Source organism: Sinohyriopsis cumingii, chromosome 14 (assembly GCF_028554795.1).
Source record: "Sinohyriopsis cumingii isolate HCF-2022 chromosome 14, ASM2855479v2, whole genome shotgun sequence".
Taxonomy (NCBI): domain Eukaryota; kingdom Metazoa; phylum Mollusca; class Bivalvia; order Unionida; family Unionidae; genus Sinohyriopsis; species Sinohyriopsis cumingii.
Genome location: NC_142974.1, coordinates 9,982,508 through 10,000,536, shown reverse-complemented (window position 1 = coordinate 10,000,536; position 18,029 = coordinate 9,982,508). Strand labels below are relative to the sequence as shown.

The following is an 18,029-nucleotide window of genomic DNA, read 5'->3' as shown; positions in this document are numbered from 1 at the left end:
CCCTCCAGACTTGCAATTAGTGAAAAGAGGGTTGTTGTTGTAGGGTTTAACGCCATTTTTCAGCACACAATAGGCTATACATGGCTGCCAGTATTAATGGTGGAGGAAGAACCCGGGAAAAACCCCGGAAAGAACCACCGACCCACGAGAAGCTACTGGCAAGCTTTCTCACATACCCACATTGGCTGAATCCAAGACTCGAACCCACGCAGACAGAGGTGAGATGGCAGTGATCCGTAACGGATAGCGCTTTAGACCACTCGGCCACTCGGGGCCCCAGTGAAAAGAGGGATAAAAATTAGTGAATTTTGATCATAATTAGTGAAAAATTATATTTTGACACAAGCTCCATCCACTATGATGGTCAGTACTGCATTATATGAAAATCCCAAACTAAAACTAAAACATTATTTACACTAATTACAAGCACAAATTTACTGACAGCCAAATTTACTGATATACACAAGCTTCATGCTATTTGTCGTGATATGATGCTGTGGCAGACTAGTCAAATCTTGTTCTGACAAATCTATCTGCTATATCATGTGACCACACCTGCTTCAATTACATATAGAATATAATTGGCTAACCATTACTAAATAAAGGACAGCCCCTTTCCCCCACAGACCATGATACAGCGACTAAATGTGCTGAAACCTCATATGACCCATTTACCCAGATTTGTCATGGCTTCTTCCACAACCATCCTAGATATTGATATGTTTTCCAAATTCTCACATTGCTAGTTAGAAAGCTGCTATTGGTACTGCTATTCTGTTACTTCCTGCCCATTCAAACTTGTGTATTTTAGCTTTATCCCACACAAAAAATCCCATCGGTCATACCTGTATCAACTTCTTTTAAATATTCATCTAAAAACATCTTGAGCAATACAAGAACAATTTAACAATACAAACAAAACAAAGGTATTGATTTGTATTAAAAGACTTGAAAGCCATCATGAACCACCTCTGATCCTTTATTACTTATAACGCCTCAAAATATTCCGCACTTGACCTTCAGCTCTCCAGATGACAACACTAAGGGTTATCAATTAACAGCTTGTTGCATGCACACAGCATTCATAATCTGATTATCACACATCACAGCACCGTATTACATATCCAGTCTCTAAAAAACTGGTTCCCACTGGTTATTGTAATCTGGGGAAAATATGCACAAATATACAGATTCTTTTTGTCTTAAAGAAAAAGTTTTTGTTTTCAAAAGTGATAGATTTAAAGTATAAAACAGTATGTGCAGTAGATGGCCTTTAAAATGATATTTTTGTGCTAACACAGGTTGAATCACATATATGTTGCTAGTCAATCAAACACATGTCCATACTTAATTCAATAGTTAATCCAATCAAGTAATAACTGATTCCCTCTTTCTCTATCACAAACTTGAAGATAACAGAAACAATCTAACCTTGATTCAGCTATGCCCAACTAAGCATGACATCAATGACCACTGGCACTTCCTGGTTCATATTGACTTTGCATTGGGGCCAATATGGTGTAAACAGGAGTCTGGCAAATGTTCATCACTGGTACATAGTCAATTTGTTATGGACAGCGCACACTCAGTAGGAAATTATGCCAGTGGTGAGTAAAGGTAAGTAAGACTGATGATCTAGCCAAAATCAATGTGCATCATAAAAATGCAAAGATAGGAATTTCCATGCAACTGAAATGGGTAAAATTCCACACTTCAAAACCAAAGGGTACATGTCTCATGAGAACCCTGTTTCTATTGAAGAAAACACCATTTGTTTGGGTAAAAGTAATGATGGAACAATTCAGGTAAACAGGAAACATGACTGTTTCTTTCAAACTTTAGCAACTATTTCAAAAGTTGATCTACATTTCCTGGTCAATGTAAACAACCTACACCTAGCAGTAATAGCCTCATTTTGATTGATAACAGAAACGGTAACTATTACAACGTACCTATTGTGAAATGGGTCTATTAGGAGAGCTCTGTATGTACTACATATATGCTTGTAATATAGATGTATAAGTGAATGCACATTCATATACACAAGGGAAAAATTAAAAAATAATCTATATTTTTCTTAATTTATTTGCCCAATGATTTTTGTTGTTGAAGATTTCAACTGTCATGTTTGTTCCATCATCTCCATAAAATCAGTTTGAAACTTTGTCTTGGGGTAATAATGTCAGATATCACTGTATCTAGGAAGTACCATCAGATGGTCTGTTTTTGTAAATCAATGGGCAAATAAATTTAGCTTTATCAGCTTTGGGAAACTGATCTTTGTGGATGTCATTCAGAATTTTCCAGAGCTCACAGATATTACCTTTTCGATACATCTGCTCCAAAATTGGATTTTTCACGAATACAAACTTACTTCTTGCATCAGTAGTTTACAGAGTACCATGCCAGATTTGTTATTTGTTCCATAATGCTGTATTAGGATTTTCATCCATAAATGCCATACTCTGCTTGTGCAGACAGGGTTAGTCAAATAAATATCTTGACTTCTTAATCTCATTTTTTTTCATCCTTACTTATTGCATTTATCTTAACCCTGACATGGATATATGGTTTTGTAGCATATAATTTGGAAAGCTAAACTGATTGATAAAAAAACCGCATTCTGCTTTTAAATTGTCTGTATTTTAATTAGGCTCAGTATTCTGCCCTTTCTAAATTTAATTTTGAAATACTGCTGAAAGGGAGACTGATCATCATGCCCTCTATTTTTGTCCATCCAACTCCAATTTAACATCATTTTGGGGCTCAAAATCACTCACTGGTATCTCCATTAACATTTTCCCAGCTCCAATAATCCATAATACTTCATGACTTTTCTATGTGGCCCATATTTAACAGACGCATTTGTAAAACTTCCTTCATGGAGGGTTTAAACTACACCATAATGCTTATTCCAGGGCACAATGTGCCAATCGAATTTAGTTTAAAAATAAATTTTTGTCATTCTTGAAGTCCCCAGATGTGTAAACTCTTGCCTACCCAAAAATCATGTCGCAACAAAATTGGTTAAATTAAAATTGTATACTTTGCTGAGCACATTTTCATATGTGGGACTTTCTACTAATCTGCAGGAGTTCTCATGCATCATTGTTCTCCAAGTGTGCGAATTTGCATATACATGTATTTTGCATGATTCACGCAATCGCACATGCTGACAGCATATCTGTTTAAGTACTTTATATATCAATGACTTTAGAGCAAAGTTTCTGTTACTTTGCTAGTACTTCCTGTTTGTCACGCAGGGAATAAGCTACAGTGATTCCTGACTGGTAGTTGTTATTTAACCTCGACCGGAACAAGCAGTAACCACCATTAAGATGTGAACATAACATATTTCACCATGTTACACACTGTTAGTGTAGCTTTCAAATCAACCAAAGAAGACAAGATCAAATTGAATGTAAAAACTTTGTATAAAATTAGTTATTAAATGATGAGTAAAGTACTTCATTATATTCATTATGCACATGTTCCACGTTTGGAATATGTCCATTATGCTGAATGTGCTGCTGGGTTAAGATAATAGCATGGAATTATGGGTGGGGGCAGAGTACGAACCATGTCACTTTGTTTGAATTTGCAGACGGCAAGCGAGTATTCTCAATAGTCTTTTTCGTTTCTACTAATAAAAATGAGTACCTAGGACAGTAAATGCCGTTTCAGATGAATTCTATATTTAAAGAATAACAAGGCAAACTAATAATAATTATTCATTACTGCTGAAGACTAAAATAACATATATGGTAAGTATCATTTTGTATCAATGTATCATTTCACCCCTACCCATATATGCCATATAATTCTATCAGAGGTCTCGCTAGGATTTTAAAATTAGGAGTCCAGGACTTCTATTCTGGTAAAAATAGGATTCCCACCTTTAAAAGTTGCAGTCCCTTCTTTCCTATAGAATCAACAGAGACGTGAGTGCATCTATTTTTAGATGGAGAGGTTTTCATAATGTAATCACTCACTATAATATAGCTTCATTACAACAGTCCATTTACAGGATCACAAATTTATGGTTTATTTATTTGTATACGTACTTGTAGTCATTTTATGCAAATAAATAGTATCTGATTTGCTTTTTTCCCCGTATTTTCGCAAATACGTGTCAAGTCAGAAAACAGCTTAGACCTTACAGCGCATCTCACGAATTCCACAACATAGCACTGTCCCATACGTTTCTGTCCTAAATAATTTGCATTTTAATGTTAAATCTTCAATAAAATAGTACCTAGGCTTTGGTTTCAATGATTTTTATATTTTTTCTGAATATATTTGTCTGATGATTTAAGAAAACAGACAATGTAATAAACTGGTACATCCCAGACTTTGCGAAGTCCGCCATTATTTCCTGTTAAGCCTAGTGGTTCACTTACAGTTTCAAACTAATTTTATGATGAAATAGTGAATAAGAGGCAGTTAATATATATCCAGATCACCGATTCTGATCTTAAAACACAAGTTTGTATGTTTTATCATCAAAGGTTATCATGCAGGAAATTGATAGTTGCTACCTTACTCGGAAAAAGGGTTAATGGTCAATCAGCTATCCGAACATAACGCTTGTGAATGAGCAATAGTTTGTTTGTCAACGTAATTGATATAAAACTAGGCCTAGCTACTGATGCCTTGATGAATACATTTCGCTACAACACTAGAACTAACCGGGCTAAGGTGAGGGGCATTTAAAAAAATATGGTATGGTCAGTCAGTGTACCTCTTAAATAATCACAGGGCGAAGTCGTTTTCACTTTCCTAACAGAAGAAGGTGAAGTTAACATTTTTAGGCGACTTGGCACCCACTTGCAAATGGCATTTTGTCTAAGTCTCAACAAGCCATGATTCTGAGGTCATGTGCATTGCTTATTCCGCTACATTCGGAAATGAACACTATAACAAAAGCTAAAGTTGTTTATTTGATGTACTTTTATAAATAACCACATGTACATCTCTGGGTCTTTCTGCCTCTGAATTCAATCACTGTAAATATCATCACAGCTAACTGATCAACACATTTACCCACAAAGCAGGTGGCTGTAGCAGGACTGGCAAGTCTTTGAATTTTGCCACACACCTATTACATTAATACAGAGGACTCCCGCCTTAGTGATATTCTGCCAAATACGCGTAATTAAGCGTTTCCGAGATCTCTGTCTATGCAGGGATTTAATTATATAAAGGGATTAAAACATGTGTTACGTGTTTAGGCTCAAATAAACAGTAATACAAGAAAGAGTGAAAATAACAAGCTTTTAAAAATATAACAAATAATTTATTTTAATTTATTTCACTCGAAAAATACTGTAATAATATAAAAATGAGAACTTATGGTTTCCAGAATCAAATCCAAAATTAATACAAGAATAATCCATGAATAAAGTTTTTGCAGTCCTAATATTAAAATGTTCTAATGATTCCAAGTTCGAGTCCCAATGAAGAATCCAAGATGGTAGGTGATGATGTATGCTGTTGCCTGTACTGTGTTGAAGTCTACAGTTTCTTATTGAAACATAATAATTTATCCTCCGGTCTTGCAAATCCAAACAGAATTTTCAATAAATGTCCTTGTTCAATATTTCTGCATAAATACAATAATATTTCCAGAGAAACGAATTAATCTTCTGGAGTCCAAATAATCTGAAGAAACTTAACAAATAACTCAAAAACTCAAAAGTTCATTTCTGGTTGCAACAGAAGAAAACAACTTGACATCAAGTGTTTAAAAGCCCTGGACTCTATAATAAATCTCTCCCTCTGATCATCAATATAAATACGAAGTATTTCGCAATTTCAGAAATGCCTAATTGTGAAATATATTGCGAAAAAGGATGACGTGATCATTTTTACATGTAAAAGTCAGATAGCTCCTGCATGTCCTTGATAAGAACCAATCATTTTACTCCTATAAAAAGTTGTTTACTTGACCCTCAATCAAGGCCAGAACTATGTCAAAAAAAAGAAACAAGTGTTTCTATTATTAGATATCTTAAGTTGAAACTCAGGTCAAACTGAATTTTCTGGAAAATATTAAATTCCTAAAATTACATTATATTGACCTGTAAAGAAAATAATAAGATTCCAAAACCCATAAACAACCTTATCAAAACAAATAAAACTTTAATCAAATACAAATTAAATCTAATATATGTAACACACGTTACGTGTTAAGGATTTCATATTATGAAGATGGTCAGGTTGTAAGTTGTCAGCTGATTTGTACAAATTCAACTCAGTAATACAAATGTCTTTATTCCACATTGGTTCTGTCATTATTTGTACTATATGTCTGTCTATGCATCTATCCAGTGTGACTTGTTTATTTTTCCCCCAAGTTTAGCTCCAACTCACTGACCATGTCACCCAGTGCAAATCGATTTGACTTGAAAAAAAAGACCTTGACTTACAGGAGGGTCATAGCATAATTCTCTTTTTGCAGCCTTAAAATGGAGGTTGGGGGGTTGGCTTATAGTTGAATCAGCTGATAAGCAAGTATATATGGTAACATCAAACAGTTATCATAAGAGTTTTGTAGTGAAAACTCCATGTCGACATGAGATTTTCAAGATGGTCACTGTGGTGGCCATACTGGATGTCATATTGACAGCATCTTCATTTAGTACCAACTAGACATCATAATAAGTCTTCTGGGGAAAACCACATGCTGATATAACCATCTTTTCAGAAGGAGTAGCAATAACAGGATTTCCTGATGGCCAACTAGACCATGCAATAAATGTGTATGTAAAGTTTCAAAGTAATCCTCCAAGTAGTTTACCAGTAGTAAGAGTAGCAATATCTTGTTCAAACGGACAGAATGGCAGCAAATGACAGTCCATCCCACAAGCTCTTCTGGCCTATGATGAGTAGAGCTAAGAACGCGATGTAATGACCAGAAAAATTTATAAGGGTATATGCATATGTTAAAAATATGCCTACTAAGTTTCATCTGTCTACCATAGGTGGTTCTGGCCACATTATGCTAGCAAGATTTTGGTCTAAAAGGTCTATATTCATCAAGTACAAACAGGGCAGAAACTGAAGCAGATGAATGATGGCAGCTCTGCCAATCCTAACAAGACCGCCTCAGTATGGCAGTTAAAAAAATTTTCTGTAAGTTTGACCAGTTTTCAGTAAGATGTAATAAAGTACCATGTACTGCTATTGTAAAGTTTTTTTAAAATTTAAAACGTTCTGTATTCAAAACTGATGCAGAAATGGAAAACATTATTTTCAACAGAAAATCTCATAAAGTACATGTTGACATTATTTACCTCTATTATCTCTGCACAAACTTCAGTTCCAAGACCTAAGCAGCTCAATGGCTTATTGCTATCTCTCAACTTGACGTAACTCTCAGAATTGTATTTTGACTTCACATTATGATGGCAGTTGTATTTCCTGCCATGAGACATGCTCAAATTACCATGTGTTATCCACTAAACATACTTTTTGCAGCCCTTGCAGATTTTATTCACAAGAATCAGAATATTCCTTACTATTCTTCTGTAGTGATTGTTAACACTTTTTGGATGTCATTTTAAAAAAAATCTATAATCAACAGTTTGATCAGGCTGATATTTTGCATGAATAAATATGTGCAATTTAAAGAGTCTGAGGTATTGTTATAAAGTTAGTCTGGTTCTAACTCCACTAAATCTAATATGAAACCTGGAACCAAATCAAACACTGACAAGCCAATTATCTGGATTTTACCGCATGTAGTTTTTGCTTTTATTCCTAAAAGTCTGTATTCTAAGGGTCATTTTTGTAAGACCTGCAGAAAAACTGTAAGGGTTGGCAGGTCTGTCATCGATGTAACTGACTTTATGCCCAATGAATTTTGTTATACTGTACTTAATATCATTTAAAGAAAAGGACTGATGAATTTACGGATGTTCAGATGGACATCAAAGCATTATGTTCTCACTACTGTACATTGCAGTGGACTGGGGAGGGGAGGCACAGCCTCATTACAAAGACAATTTATGAAAATAATTCTTTGCTGGTTTTGTTGCACTGAAGATACAAGAGCTAAGTGCATTTTCCAAGGACAAACAGACACAGCTGACCTGGGATGGACTGGGTCAGTACTGAATCCATAACACATGGAGTACGAACGAGTACAATGCTATATCACTGAAACTACTGTGGATACAGGGCAGTGACTAAATCAGGACTTTTATGTGAGTATAGTTTTAATAAAAATATAAAAATAAAATTCACCTTGACTGGGACTGTCCCTTTCAGTTCCGGTAACTGGTACTTTTTCATCCAAGGTCTGCAAAACATTAGATAAAAGTATAGTTACAGTTACAACAAAAAAGATGAACAAAGCAAGATAAGTGCTTAATTGTAACAACAATGCTGTTTAATATCGCATTAAAAGTAATGAGCCTTCTCAATTTATATAAAGTAGCAGTCTCAAATTTAAAGCACAAGGCTGCACCTATGCAATAGTGTAATACAAAACAAGAGGTTCAAGTGGGCCTGATACTGCTCACTAGGGTAGATGACAGATTTGCTGGTGAATGCAAATTTACCCAGAAACCGAAACTGTAGTGAGGAAAGAAAAGTTGAGCTCAAAGTTGCTTTACTGTCTATAGATGCTGGTACCATTTACCTTAAGTTCTTTCCAAAACAATTCACAAAATCATTTTCTTGGCATAAAAAACAGGTCATTTTTCACAAACCAGTACTATTCCCTGTATGTTTGGCCCTGATACACAGCTATTAAATTGGAAATTAATGCTTTTTTAAATAGTGAATTGGCTGTCCAATGAGTTGTATGTCAGTACTGTGACAAATTTTATCAGAACACATCACAGACAAGATGGTACATCAACTTTATACATAGTGACAAAATTATTTGTGTGTTTGAATTTTTAACATAGCTTTAACAATCTCAGTTATATCGCTATGATGTCTGCATTGTGGAAGTTTAGAGTGATGTCTGGCACTGGGGCATCATGCAGCAGACATGTGGCATCAGGTCCCACCCAGTCACATTATCCTGACAGCAGGCAGACCAGTCCTAACACTAACCTCCTAATGCTGAGCTCCAAGTGAGGCATCTGCTAGTACCATTTTTATAAGTCTCTGGTATGACTCGGCTGAGGTTCGAAGCCACAGCCTCCAAGGGCAGATGCTTTTAACGTCACAGGACACTGAAGCAGTCTTGACAAAATTAAAAATATTTAATTTCTGGCCTTTTCTTTCTAAATTAATAGCTTTTTAACATCAGATGCAAACTTTCAAGTATTAACAGTTGGGGCTGTGTATCATTAGACAATACTGTGGCAGAAAATATCATGATCCACTGAAACTATCACACATCATTAATAATTTCATACAAGAAATATTTCATCCCACATTCTTTCATTCCCTTTGGGCATCGTGCTGTTTCTTACCAAACCTGTAAGAGTTGGTCCCAGGTTTGGTTTAAAAGGTCTCTCAGCTAAGTTATTACTTTCCCTGTGGAATAAGATAAAATTGTAAATTTTATTCCCAAAGACGTTCTCATTATTTTCATGTTTTTTGGGTCATGAACATCTATGACAATTCTTATGAAAAGTCACCATTTCAAACAACGAACTTCCCCAAGAAAAAACATGTTATCAAAATTAAAGAGGAAGCTAATTAAATCACCACTTTGATTTATTGATTTGTAAATATAGAAACACTTCATAGTTTACAAATTTTCTTATAAAACATTTTGGATTGAAATATCCACCAACAATCGCACTGTTTGAGTTTGAAAATGGAATCACGCTTAATTTTAGTTGTGTTATTTCAACAGTGATTTTACTGGATTACTTCGAAACTAATGCTTTAGTGTACATGCTACCATAGATGATCAACACTCGTTCTTTAAGGTGTGGCAGGATTTTTAAATAATACTGAATGACATAAAAAAATAAATTTATGTTCTGCACCCCAACACACCTAGAAAATCCATTCTCATCCTCGCCTTTGTGTGTGTATGTGTATGTATGTGTGTATGTACATTAATACTTTTTTCTTCATTTCTTGGATATTCTGACATTTTCTTACTGCACTGATACAATTTAAAAGGCCTGTGATATGAATTATCAACTGTTAAATGTCCATAGCTATAATTAAAAAAAAAAAGTTTTACCCTTTTAAGTTTCTTCAGCTCTTGTTCATGTTCCTGACCATGCCAAGTGTTTTCATCAACATCAAACGAGAGTGCAATGTTGGCAGCTAGCTCTTGTGGGACAGAAGCTTTGCCAAGTACTATTGGTATCAGTTCGGATCGATTGTCCTCTTTTTCGTTAATCTTTGACTTCAACACGGTTTTCTCTATATAATGTATCCAATGATTTTGAATGAAGTATTCTGTACATATGACCAGTGTTGCCATCGAACTTGAGGCCGGGTCAAAATTCTGGTGGAAAACATCTTCACCTGCTACAGCATTTTCATCATAATAATAACAGTTTGTGTAACCCCAGTATTTTAGTTTTTCTACTAAAAATTCTACAAATTTCAGGGATAACTCAGTGTCAGCCGTAACTAAGTCTCTTCTTGACGCATAATTGTACATCAAGTAACAGTGATACTTTTTTCCATTCGGCAAAGCCTTTGCCACAGCCTTTGGAAAGGCACTAGCCATCTGCACAGGCACTTGATTCTGGGGTAAACGAATGTGTACACTCACTAAATAACACTTGATTCTGGGGTAAACTAATGTGTACACTCACTATATGACACTTGATTCAGGGGTAAACTAATGTGTACACTCACTATATATCAGGCACTTGATTCTGGGGTAAACGAATGTGTACACTCACTATATAACACTCTTGATTTAGGGGTAAACTAATGTGTACACTCACTATATAATACACTTGATTCTGGGGTAAACGAATGTGTACACTCACTATATAATACACTTGATTCTGGGGTAAACGAATGTGTACACTCACTATATAATACACTTGATTCTGGGGTAAACGAATGTGTACACTCACTATAAAACACTTGATTCTGGGGTAAACTAATGTGTACACTCACTATAAAACACAAGGTAACAAACTCTCGCCGGTCACAATCTGACCTCGATTACTCCGATCTAATTTTCCGATACTGTCTACACATTCAGTCACTCATATCGTACACCGCTGTAAAGAAGACACCTTTCATCCATTACCATTTAAGCAATCGTACTAATTCATTATCCGTTTCTTCGTGTTATCCACACATGGGCGACCAACAGTCAACAGTATCTTGCAGTGCACATCAACAGTGTCTTGCAGTACACATCCACGAGAAGAACCGGAAGTCCACAGCTAGAACCATTGCCAAACATCCACGCTGAGAACTAATTCAAGAGTAATTTCCCTTTATTAGCAATTGTACGAAGAAGAAGAACTAGAACAAAAAAGATCATGTGTGAGTGTGTGTAAATAGGATTTTTAACAACAAAAGAGATAATAAATGTGTTACCTCTGTCTCTTCAAGTAAAGTGAAATAACAATATTTCTTCGTGCACGGAGTACTGTAATAAAGCGAAGGCATATGAAAACACACATCTCTCTCTCTCTCTCTCTCTCTCTCTCTCTCATATTTGATATTTCAATTCAACATGACAAAGTCACCACATATGTTTCTTACATTTACAAAGAACATTTCTTTCCAAAATATTAACCTCAAAATTTATTTCTGCTACTAAATATGACATCATCAGTAACTCTCTCTCTCTCTCTCATACACACACACACACACACACACACACACACACGTCACACAGAGCAACAGTGAATCTCACAAATTTCTCTCTCTCTCTCTCTCTCTCTCTCTCTCTCATACACACACACACACACACACACGTCACACAGAGCAACAGTGAATCTCACAAATTTCTCTCTCTCTCTCTCTCTCTCTCTCTCTCTCTCTCTCTCTCATTTAGATACACTCGCGATATGAATTAAATAAGCGCACGAGCTACCGCACCTTAACAAAATTCAGGTGAAATTAAGGGACCTTTTGGAATCCTCGATTAATATGGGTAAATCCTGACAAAGAACAAACGATTCGTAGTACAATGGGCGTAATTATAAATCGTATTGCAGTCTCCCTTACACCATCCTCACCTCGAACTAGCCCCATTTCTTTCAGAATGTTTAAATTTCTTGATAAGTCCCGCATACAGATCTCAAAAGAAATGTCAAAGTTTCAGATCTCTATATCACTGTACAAATTCAGGACATTTTTTTTTTTTTTTTTTTGGGGGGGTGTATTTTTTAAATCCTGTACCCATAATATGTGGAATACGAGCATTTACATCAGCGATCATAACATTTTCACCAGTAACCCAAACAATTAAAGGAATTTTCTAGCAATACTCAAAATCATTCCTAAGTTTATTCAAATTCTGTGTCCATGATCAATCTAGTCAAACTAGGAACTTCACGAAGCGCTTTTACTCCGTCATGTAGCGCCTACTAAAATGGGGTATGTAATACCACTCAACTATTTGCATCCGTACTTTAAACCAGCCACTAGATTCGTGTTTCTCTACAACACAATAATAAATATAGTCTATTCTGCAAATGAACAGAAATCAACGAATATCATGGAATTCTATTGTTTCGTGTTCCTGAGAAGATATATGGACATGTGCTATGAAGTACCATATGAATTATAGCACCAGTATAAGCAACTAACTTATTCATTTGTGTTTGTATGTGTATAAGTAAAATGTACTGGGCTTCCTTCACATCAACCTAACATTTCAATTTTAGCATACCTGGTCAGAACCAACTTGTGTATTTCTCTACGAAAATGACTAACATATATTGGGTTTCTTTCTCATTTGTAAACGTCAATTTATCTCCATGTAGAATAAGGACATTCACATCATGAATGATAAAATCCCCACTGGGAACCAAATCAGCTTCACGTATGTTTTATCATATTATAGTTAGCATATCTGAAATTCTGCGTGCTGAATAAATCAACAAATTTCATAATGTTGGTGATTTTCATGTTATTTCACTTACATCAAAGCACCAGATCTAAGATGTGACGTATCAAATTTTGCATCCGTGCTAAGAACCAATTTAAATATTTCTCTTTCTAAAAGCCTGAGTCGTGTATATTTCGTTTCTTACACATCTGCACACGTCACATTATTTCAAATTTGATGCCTTATGGAAACTAATCACCAGTAAATGAAAGGACTATTCCTTATTATAGAAACAAAACATCGTACCACGAGGGTATGTAGTGTAACAATCGACCAAAGTCTACTCTTGACTGCATGTTCCATTATAACATCCGTGCCTAGAACCAACAATTCATCGTAAAAAGCAAGTTACATAAAAGTACAATTCCGATATTCATAGTCTTTCAGAACAAATGACAAAATGAATAAGATATTTACAGTAGCATATAAATTCAAGTCCTTTTCCCAATCATGTGCCGATAACACGTTGAATACGGGCATTTACTTCGTCAATGATAACATCCCCGCTGGGAACCAAAACAACTTCATATATGAAATACCATGCTCTAAGTAACATCTTTAATAGCATATTTAAAAATATGTGTCCTGTATAAATCAACCAACTTCACAATGTTCGTGCTTTTCATATTATTTCAATTACATCAATGATTCATGCATCTGACCTATAAAGTACCGTATCAATTTTTGCATCCGTGCTCAGAACCAATTTTGTATATTTCTCATTGTAAAAGCCCGAGTCATATACATTTCGTTTCTGACACAACTGCAAACGTCACATTATCTCCATGTATATCATCTAACATCTGTTCATCTTTAGGTATTATAATTTAGCAGCTTCATTCCTTGACCACAAGAAGTGATTCCTATGCGAGGTACCTTCACTCGTTTCTTTGAAGCGATGCATCTGCGCTCAGAACCACGTCCTTCTTACCACTGCCTGTCACATCACAAGTTAATGCCTAAATAATCATCAGTAATACTATTGTTTCCAATAACCATCTGATACTAATCACCAGTAAATGAAAGGACTATTCCTTATTTTAGAAACAAAACATCGTACCACGAGGGTATGTAGTGTAACAATCGACCAAAGTCTACTCTTGACTGCATGTTCCATTATAACATCCGTGCCTAGAACCAACAATTCATCGTAAAAAGCAAATTACACAAAAGTACAATTCCGATATTCATACGTCTTTCAGAACAAAGAACAAAATGAATAAGATATTTACAGTCGCATATAAATTCAAGTCCTAATTATACGGAAGAACTGTGAACCAGTTTAGAAATGATAGAGTATTTACAGGTTTGGTGGTCCATAATTGGTTAATAATGAAAATTAAAATTTTAGGAAAAATATCTTTTGAGAGTTTATTCTATATGTAATGTAAAAAAAATATTGACAAATTTCTACTGATGCAATTTTAGCATTTTTACAGGCTTGACTCAGGAGTACTCAGTACTGAAAGTAGCACCTGATTCATTTGGTGCAGAATCAATAACACGTGTTTCATGCACATGTATGTAAACAAAGTGCCGCGGGTCATATGGTGTTCTCCACACATAAGCTTGCACCAAGGTTAGATGTGCATGAAGAATTATAGGTGTCATTATCAGCACCCATAAATTTTAAGTTATTGAATTTTGAATATGATAGTGTTTCCATATGTTTACCATTGGAGTGGAATTAGTACCGTGAGTCCTATATGCGACCTATACCATAATAGGAGCTTGTTGTTTCCATGGTTACCACGTGCATCCAGGGTGTCAATTTGGTGGTTTTTACATATGACAATCATAATGGAGTCTTTTTATCATGGTTTGCCTGTGATTTTGGAGAAAAATTCTATACAAAAGACAGATGGGGATGGTTTTATACACTGGAGAGTGGAAGTAGATAGCTCAGGCCATAGGGAAAAGAGCATAGTATGGCCTGATGGCAGAATTTCATATGATGGTGCCCATAGATTGGCCTAGATGGTTAAATACCATTTAACACATGCAACAATTCACCAAAAAAGGGTAGGGGAGATTTTATATGCAATTTTTTGGTGAATTGTTGCATGGAAACAACAAGCTCCTATTATGGTATAGGTCGCATATAGGACTCACGGTACTAATTCCACTCCAATGGTAAACATATGGAAACACTATCATATTCAAAATTCAATAACTTAAAATTTATGGGTGCTGATAATGACACCTATAATTCTTCATGCACATCTAACCTTGGTGCAAGCTTATGTGTGGAGAACACCATATGACCCGCGGCACTTTGTTTACATACATGTGCATGAAACACGTGTTATTGATTCTGCACCAAATGAATCAGGTGCTACTTTCAGTACTGAGTACTCCTGAGTCAAGCCTGTAAAAATGCTAAAATTGCATCAGTAGAAATTTGTCAATATTTTTTTTACATTACATATAGAATAAACTCTCAAAAGATATTTTTCCTAAAATTTTAATTTTCATTATTAACCAATTATGGACCACCAAACCTGTAAATACTCTATCATTTCTAAACTGGTTCACAGTTCTTCCGTATAATTAGGACTTGAATTTATATGCGACTGTAAATATCTTATTCATTTTGTTCTTTGTTCTGAAAGACGTATGAATATCGGAATTGTACTTTTGTGTAATTTGCTTTTTACGATGAATTGTTGGTTCTAGGCACGGATGTTATAATGGAACATGCAGTCAAGAGTAGACTTTGGTCGATTGTTACACTACATACCCTCGTGGTACGATGTTTTGTTTCTAAAATAAGGAATAGTCCTTTCATTTACTGGTGATTAGTATCAGATGGTTATTGGAAACAATAGTATTACTGATGATTATTTAGGCATTAACTTGTGATGTGACAGGCAGTGGTAAGAAGGACGTGGTTCTGAGCGCAGATGCATCGCTTCAAAGAAACGAGTGAAGGTACCTCGCATAGGAATCACTTCTTGTGGTCAAGGAATGAAGCTGCTAAATTATAATACCTAAAGATGAACAGATGTTAGATGATATACATGGAGATAATGTGACGTTTGCAGTTGTGTCAGAAACGAAATGTATATGACTCGGGCTTTTACAATGAGAAATATACAAAATTGGTTCTGAGCACGGATGCAAAAATTGATACGGTACTTTATAGGTCAGATGCATGAATCATTGATGTAATTGAAATAATATGAAAAGCACGAACATTGTGAAGTTGGTTGATTTATACAGGACACATATTTTTAAATATGCTATTAAAGATGTTACTTAGAGCATGGTATTTCATATATGAAGTTGTTTTGGTTCCCAGCGGGGATGTTATCATTGACGAAGTAAATGCCCGTATTCAACGTGTTATCGGCACATGATTGGGAAAAGGACTTGAATTTATATGCTACTGTAAATATCTTATTCATTTTGTCATTTGTTCTGAAAGACTATGAATATCGGAATTGTACTTTTATGTAACTTGCTTTTTACGATGAATTGTTGGTTCTAGGCACGGATGTTATAATGGAACATGCAGTCAAGAGTAGACTTTGGTCGATTGTTACACTACATACCCTCGTGGTACGATGTTTTGTTTCTATAATAAGGAATAGTCCTTTCATTTACTGGTGATTAGTTTCCATAAGGCATCAAATTTGAAATAATGTGACGTGTGCAGATGTGTAAGAAACGAAATATACACGACTCAGGCTTTTAGAAAGAGAAATATTTAAATTGGTTCTTAGCACGGATGCAAAATTTGATACGTCACATCTTAGATCTGGTGCTTTGATGTAAGTGAAATAACATGAAAATCACCAACATTATGAAATTTGTTGATTTATTCAGCACGCAGAATTTCAGATATGCTAACTATAATATGATAAAACATACGTGAAGCTGATTTGGTTCCCAGTGGGGATTTTATCATTCATGATGTGAATGTCCTTATTCTACATGGAGATAAATTGACGTTTACAAATGAGAAAGAAACCCAATATATGTTAGTCATTTTCGTAGAGAAATACACAAGTTGGTTCTGACCAGGTATGCTAAAATTGAAATGTTAGGTTGATGTGAAGGAAGCCCAGTACATTTTACTTATACACATACAAACACAAATGAATAAGTTAGTTGCTTATACTGGTGCTATAATTCATATGGTACTTCATAGCACATGTCCATATATCTTCTCAGGAACACGAAACAATAGAATTCCATGATATTCGTTGATTTCTGTTCATTTGCAGAATAGACTATATTTATTATTGTGTTGTAGAGAAACACGAATCTAGTGGCTGGTTTAAAGTACGGATGCAAATAGTTGAGTGGTATTACATACCCCATTTTAGTAGGCGCTACATGACGGAGTAAAAGCGCTTCGTGAAGTTCCTAGATTGACTAGATTGATCATGGACACAGAATTTGAATAAACTTAGGAATGATTTTGAGTATTGCTAGAAAATTCCTTTAATTGTTTGGGTTACTGGTGAAAATGTTATGATCGCTGATGTAAATGCTCGTATTCCACATATTATGGGTACAGGATTTAAAAAATACACCCCCCCCAAAAAAAATAAAAAATGTCCTGAATTTGTACAGTGATATAGAGATCTGAAACTTTGACATTTCTTTTGAGATCTGTATGCGGGACTTATCAAGAAATTTAAACATTCTGAAAGAAATGGGGCTAGTTCGAGGTGAGGATGGTGTAAGGGAGACTGCAATACGATTTATAATTACGTCCATTGTACTACGAATCGTTTGTTCGTTGTCAGGATTTACCCATATTAATCGAGGATTCCAAAAGGTCCCTTAATTTCACCTGAATTTTGTTAAGGTGCGGTAGCTCGTGCGCTTATTTATTTCATATCGCGAGTGTATCTAAATGAGAGAGAGAGAGAGAGAGAGAGAGAGAGAGAGAAATTTGTGAGATTCACTGTTGCTCTGTGTGACGTGTGTGTGTGTGTGTGTGTGTGTGTGTATGAGAGAGAGAGAGAAATTTGTGAGATTCACTGTTGCTCTGTGTGACGTGTGT

The 18,029-nt window shown here is 35.3% G+C and overlaps 1 protein-coding gene across 3 annotated transcripts in view; it reads right to left on the bottom strand.

Annotated features, from left to right (window-relative positions):
- The window catches only part of LOC149783204 (uncharacterized), a 52,333-nt gene extending 40,983 nt beyond the window's left edge, over positions 1–11,350 (bottom strand). For 2 of the 3 annotated variants that reach the window (XM_089931439.1, XM_089931440.1), the window contains exons 1-2: positions 10,160–11,349; positions 8,248–8,302 (exon numbers count right to left, since the gene is read on the bottom strand). In XM_089931439.1, coding sequence (XP_089787565.1) covers positions 8,248–8,302; positions 10,160–10,657 — 553 coding nt within the window. In that variant the 5' untranslated portion in view covers positions 10,658–11,349. Of the gene's footprint in view, positions 1–8,247; positions 8,303–10,159 lie in introns of all 3 variants that reach the window. The other variant, XM_089931441.1, reaches the window with a different exon arrangement.
- Between the last annotated feature and the right edge of the window lie 6,679 nt (positions 11,351–18,029).